The 6,238-nt window shown below is 56.5% G+C and overlaps 3 protein-coding genes across 3 annotated transcripts; 1 reads left to right on the top strand and 2 right to left on the bottom strand.

Annotated features, from left to right (window-relative positions):
• Positions 1-215: 215 nt before the first annotated feature.
• L226DRAFT_474542 (WLM-domain-containing protein) lies at positions 216-932 on the top strand (the record flags this gene model as incomplete). Its single annotated transcript, XM_067676609.1, has 2 exons — positions 216-578; positions 636-932. 2 exons carry the CDS (start codon positions 216-218, stop codon positions 930-932), a joined length of 660 nt encoding a protein of 219 aa, XP_067528260.1.
• Positions 933-1,199: 267 nt separating this feature from the next.
• Positions 1,200-1,802, bottom strand: L226DRAFT_527702 (uncharacterized protein; the record flags this gene model as incomplete). Its single annotated transcript, XM_067679159.1, has 1 exon — positions 1,200-1,802. One exon carries the CDS (start codon positions 1,800-1,802, stop codon positions 1,200-1,202), a length of 603 nt encoding a protein of 200 aa, XP_067528259.1.
• Positions 1,803-2,482: 680 nt separating this feature from the next.
• L226DRAFT_527701 (uncharacterized protein) lies at positions 2,483-3,816 on the bottom strand (the record flags this gene model as incomplete). The annotated part of the gene is made up of 9 exons (XM_067679158.1): positions 2,483-2,521; positions 2,586-2,699; positions 2,729-2,781; positions 2,865-3,011; positions 3,104-3,186; positions 3,212-3,220; positions 3,408-3,553; positions 3,614-3,665; positions 3,725-3,816. 9 exons carry the CDS (start codon positions 3,814-3,816, stop codon positions 2,483-2,485), a joined length of 735 nt encoding a protein of 244 aa, XP_067528258.1.
• Positions 3,817-6,238: the final 2,422 nt, after the last annotated feature.

The raw sequence follows: 6,238 nt of genomic DNA, 5'->3' as shown, positions 1-6,238 counted from the left end.
AGAGCCATGGGGCCCCTCGGCCACCTGTGAACACGATCACAAGAACATAATGATCTGCGCACACTCGCTGGTCGTTCTTGCCGACCGCGAGTTTGTATGAACTACGCCGTTGCCGCCCTGTGCGGTGTGTGAGGCGGGCTTGGCTCCCGGACAATTCCTTTCAAGGACCCGCCTTGCTGTGTACGTTTCACCGTTTGCCTCCGTGAAACTAACGTATGCAACCTTGTCAGGTACGGTCTACGGGGTCATCTGCAGCAGACCCCAGATACACCTTCCACAGTATCGAACCTCTGCCCCATCTCCCCAATCCATCCTCAGCCCGCGACCTGCTTACCAAGCTAGCGAACGACCCGGCCATACGTCATGTCATGAACAAGCACCAGTTCTCGGTCGGGGTCCTCACCGAGCTGGCGCCGCATGAGCAACCGCACCTCCTCGGACTGAACGTGAACGCAGGTCAGGCAATTAAGCTGCGTCTACGGACGGATCGATACGACGGCTTCCGCACATACAAGGAGGTCAGGAGAGTGCTCTGTCACGAACTCACCCACAACGTCTGGGGCGATCACGACAACAATGTGAGTAGCAATAGCTCGTCACTAGGTCCGTGACTCTGACTGGGTGTATGCGTATAGTTCAAGGAGTTGAACTCTACTCTGAACAAGGAGGTCGCCGAGTTCGAGCGCGCCCAGGCTGCTGGGACGCACTACCTTGGCAGCGCTGGTTTCGACGCGCCACAGTCCGCACTCGAAGCCGAGGCCCAAGCATACGTACTCGGAGGTTCGCGCGTGCTTGGCGGCGCTAGTACGAGCAGCGCGACCGACTCCCCGGAGGAGCGACGTCGGAAAGTCCTCGAGGCCACGATGAACAGACTCCGCAAGGAGGAACAGGAACTGGAGGATCGTTGCGGGACGTCCGCTCCTGAGCAATGACGCGTATAGATTACGACTCTGATGATTGGTAAGTGTGCGCATACAGATAAACCAATGCGATGTACTGATATGTTAGGGAAGCTACGTCTAGATGATGTGTGTGTTACATGTATGAGGATACATAGGAGGATAATTTATCGCAAGTGATACAGTGAGTGTTCGGTCTCTGGAAGCGCAAAATATGAACAAGAATAAAGTATGGAAAACAAGAATAAGGATAGAAGAAGCCGGGATGCAATTGCATGAAAGACAGGGCCGCGATCGACCTCAAGCCTCCTCAGTGTTCGCAGCAGCGGGGTGCGCCCCCTTTTCGAACGACCCGTCAAGCTCGGCGCTGGACGGCTCGCTCGCCTCCGTGGTAGCAGACAGCACTTGGTGCTGCTCCGGATCGTGCTCAGCCTCCTCGCCATGGTCGTTGTTGCTCAAGAAGAGACTGCTCCGCCGCATCACGCGTGCAGACGGGCGCGGGGCAGTGGGCGACGACGAGTCCGCAGGCGGGACGCGGAACAGGCCGTGTCCGTGCGTGGGCGAGGAGTCGTCGTTTGGCACGACGAAGAGCCCGTGTCCGTGCGTCGGCGACGAGTCGTCGAGGACGCGGAAGAGTCCGTGCGAGTGCGTAGGGGACGAGTCGTCGAGGGCACGGAAGAGGCCGTGCGAGTGGGTGGGAGACGACGAGTCGAGGACGTGGAAGAGCCCGTGCGGGTGAGTAGGGGATGACCGTGCGGCAGACCGCTCGTTGAGTCTCCTGAAGACCGGGCCCTGGTTCTTCACGGGAGTCACTGGGGTCGTCGCGGTGGGCACGCGCGACTCGGAGGTGGGGATGACGACGTGGAGGCCGTGGGAGTGGGTGGGAGACGAAGTGGACGACATTGCGAAGACAGAAAACGTTGAACGCGAGGGAAGAAGGTTGGTTTGTGGATGCAGGTGAGTGCGAGTTCCTTCAGTAGAAGAAGCTCAGTGTTGCTGGTGCTGGGTTGCTCCGGTGGGAGGATGCTGGCATGCTCTCCCGCTGCCGAGAGTCTCGCGTCGGCCCAGGACACGCTCGGACCCGGGACAGGCAGCCGGGGAGGCTATCAGCGGAGTGCGAACGAGATGCACCAGATGCAAGCTCGACCTTAGGGTGTTCTGGTGGGATATAGGGTGTACTGAGCGTTCTGAGGGGTATAGGGCGTACGAGGTGTTCTGGGGGGATATATGGCGCGAGGGGTGTTCTAGGGAATAGGGCGTAGAGTTCTGTCGGTCTTGCTGCGTAGTCGCGTAGGATGTGTAGATAGATGAAATATATGTCATCAACTTCGTACATGTTGTAGAAGATGAGTCTCCCGCCGTCTCGAGCACGGCAGCGGCTGGAAATGGCTGTAAGGCTTCAAGTCACTGCGCAGACAATAGAGATTTCTGCACGGAAATATATTCTCTACGGACGAACTACCGTACAGGAGGAGAAACATGCTGTGCGTCCAGGAGCACGGCGCCTAACACTGGCAAGTGCGCGACTCTGCCTGCGACCACCACCGTCGCATTTGCCTCTTCCGTCCGTGTCCGACTGCCTCTCAAACGGCGCATTGAAGCAACCACCGGTCACGCATGCCCTGCAGGATATAGGTTAGCATTGGTCTCTCCAATCATGCACACAGCCATACTCAGAGTACTCACCCTCCGATCTGCAGCGCGCTGGGTCCGCTGCGCAACTACCGCTTGAACGACGTGTTCGCACACTTCATTCGGAGTCCGGATGCCTTTCAGATTTTTCAGGTGAGTAACACAATGCTAGAGTCACTACAAACACAGGTACGTACCGTCATTAGTCCTTCCGAAGTAGGGCTAAGCTCGAACTTGAAGCAGACTCGGACTCAAGCGATCTGCGTCCGGGAGCTATGTAAGAGACATTGTCAGCACCTCAGGCTCCGGTATCAAATGAAGTCTCGTACGTACCAGTTATGTCCCAAGCTGGAGGCACCAGCTCCCGGCGGACGATGCTCACACTGTTCTCGAATGCAGAGCAAGCGGCCACTTCATGTTCCAGCTGCCTGAGCGCAACCTGAGCTCCGAAGAATGCACCGTGCAGAGGAACGACCTTATCTAGCAAGTACAAGCGTCGTCAGGACTCAGCACGCACTGGAACACAGCAGAAGGTGCGTACCAGTTGTTTTCAAGGATGCGAACCCGCTCACCCGGAGACTTGAGCGAGAACTTGCGGACTTGAGCAGTGTCGTCCGGGAGCCGTGTACGAGACAATGTAAGTGCTCGACGCTCGCTGACATGGATATACGAGTACTCACCATTTTCGACTACAGGTTGCCAACATGTCACAGCGTGATCTGTCCCGAGGGCAATAACGGATTCAAGGCGCACACCACTCACGGCGTCCGGATCACGAATACAACCGAACGTGCCTCACGGAGCGGCCCTTAAGTATCGAGCTACAAGATACCATCAGCACTTAGCGCACACCAGAATGCAGCAGGAGATACGTACCGGATGTCTTCATTAAACTTGAAGACGCAACCGTGACCCTGAGTCCGACAGCTGCTCTCTCGCCCCAAGCCTCGCTCGCCCAGCCCGCCACCAGTCTCGACTTTTCTCGACAACGCATCAAAGCGTAGCTTCAGAGTCCGGACATCCTGTCTTTTGCGAGATCCAGGTGAGTGATATGATGTCAGAATAATTTGACAGGTACGTACCGGATAAAGATCGTCTGGGGCAGACTCGAGCACAGAGCGAAGACTCGAACGGCTCACGATACCCGAGTCATCAGCACACACTGATATTCTACTGAAGAACTTGGTACGTACCGGTCATATTCCATGTTGTTCTTCTTGATATGTTGAACGAGGGCGGCGAGAACGCGCAAGGAATGAGAGACGCGAATGGAGCTGATGAGCATGGTTTGGTGGGGGAGAAGATGGGAGGAAGCAGAAGGGACAGGCAGGGGTGGTGGCAGTAAGACCAGAGTTGAATGCGACAACGTGAAGAGCGAACCGTAATACCTGACAGGGCAAACAGCGCTCAGCGGGCTGTGTACCAATTCGGGTGCATGCTCGTCACTCAGTTAGTATAGTATTGATTGGCATCAGAAGGCGACATTGTATTCGGCAGGTTGTGGTTATGCGATACATGTTCGGTACAGCTAGACACCCAGGGGCCGGAAATGTGCCCTCCGGCACCTCTTGTAGAGTAGTTCATCTGCATCCTCAATCCTGAGACACTCATGGCCAGAGTCCCAGGCCTGACGGTCATCTACACTGTAGCCTGCATTAATGCGGAGTCGCTCTCCGAAAGCTTCAGACCACAGCCCCAGAAGAGACATGGTGGGAGCGTGACCGTGGAGTCAATATTCGGCCGCGCCCACGGCGTGTTAGTTAAGGTTAATGTGACAGTTGTGAGTGGTCGGTGGCAGGAAGAGGAGCCTGCGAACTGCTCTGTATAGGCTGTCCGACTGGGTAGCGAAGATCTCGCCGAGTGTTGCCCAGCTCAAGATCACAGATGACAGCCGCACCCAGTCATACATGCGATGGTCGCGCTGAAGGTTCCGATCTTGACAGCTCCGATTCGCGTCCAGGCATGTGCTTCCGGTTCTTCAGAACTCATCGCCTCAGCGTGGTTAGTGGCATGCAGCGAAGGGACTGGCACATCCATCTCCGAATCTGAAGCAGTGATTGCGTGCACCTTGGCGACATCTGCGCATGCGCCGGGTGAGGCGAAGGTGACAGCAACGGAGCCCGTCCATTCAAAAGCTAGAGGTGCGATATGGGACGGACCATCGGACTCAGGTCCCGAAGGGTGGCTTCGAGTCTTCGGCAGGCTCTGCGTTTCCCGAGGCCAAGCGTGACAGTGTGAGCATCATGTAGAACTTACTTACCAAGCGAGCCGGTTTCGAGGGACCAGGGTTCGCATGCTTGCATGACACCGACGTTGCAACTGCTTGTGGCGCTGCCCTTTGGCCGACGACATACCTTCTGCATTGTGTGCCAGCCTGAGTGCGCATCTTGCACTCAAACTTGAAATGGTATGTCTGTAGCTTGAGGTGTCACTGAACTCGAGAACAGAACTCGTGTGTCGCATGTGCCGGTGGGTGTGCGCATGCACCCGAAGAGCTGAAGAGCTGGAGACATCCGTACAGCCCGTACAGACCTCCAGCCTTGCAGCGATTGGCTCCTTGTACCTAGCTCCGGTCCGACGTCGTGCCCGTGCTGCGTGCGAGCGAACAATCATGAATTGTATGGTAAATCGGGATCTCTTGACCAGGAGCCTCGGACGGCTCACCGCTGTGTGCACCGGTGGCGGGGCTTGTGCTCTCATGGACTCGGAGTGGGCCGTCGATTTTACTACTGCACACTGTAGCTGCGAGTCAGCACTGGAGCCATACAAAGCCCGTTACGAGAGACATACCTTCAGCGCGAGACCACGATTCGACGAGCCCGGTCACCGTGAACTTGGTCGACCCTGAGCAGAAGACGTCATCTGCTCAAGACGTCATCCTGAACGATGAGCAATGTCTCTCATGTAAATCTTCAAGTCTCTCCAAAGCGAGTCTGCCGCACGTCACCGTACTGTCCCTATGTACTACCCAGTCCCAGTCCTCGAGCGGACATGGACCTAGAACCTACGGAAAGAAACAAGACTGTCAGTTTCAAGCAACGCTACCGGAGACCAACCGAACCATGGCAGACGTACATCCCGACGTCAGCTATTCGTCCGAGAGCTCGCATGCCAGGGAGTCGGAGACCCTGACCGGCGAGGCCGTCCATCTGGCCTCGGGCTCGAGTCTCCGAAGCCTCCCATGCTCGCTGTTGTGGCAGTAAGTGCAGTTTGAATTTCGGAACCAGCAAGATCGAGGGATGTCTGGATCTGGGACGTGGGATGTTCGTAGTTCACCGCGAACTCGCGACGCACCTTAGGATTTTTGACGATGAGCTGTGTCTCAGGCCGTTAGACAGACGTAGAGCGATTGTACAGATTGCGCACTGGACCTATACATCTGTATGCAAAATTCTAACCAGTCGGGACATGCCGCCACTGTGTGTCACATCCCCTGGTCTCTGTTCGAAAAGTTAGAACACGTCGCGGCATCACCAGCACGCTGGGTCACAACTTCTGCAACCCGGGGCCTACATCATGCAGCCGACGGTGCGGGAGAGCCAATCACGCTGCCATCAGGTCCCCTCTTGCCCCTCGTGTCCTCGGCGTAGTTCTAGTTCTCATGAAAGTTGTGCTCGTCCTTGCCGTGTGTCCGCGGGCGGCCGCTGCATCCAGAAGTGATGCGCCTCGGAGTACACGCCGTACGACGTAGGGACAACCTCGATATG

This window comes from Lentinus tigrinus, assembly GCF_003813185.1.
Source record: "Lentinus tigrinus ALCF2SS1-7 unplaced genomic scaffold L226scaffold_121, whole genome shotgun sequence".
Taxonomy (NCBI): domain Eukaryota; kingdom Fungi; phylum Basidiomycota; class Agaricomycetes; order Polyporales; family Polyporaceae; genus Lentinus; species Lentinus tigrinus.
The sequence above is the reverse complement of the archived record's forward strand: the minus strand, read 5'-3'. Positions and strand labels throughout refer to the sequence as shown.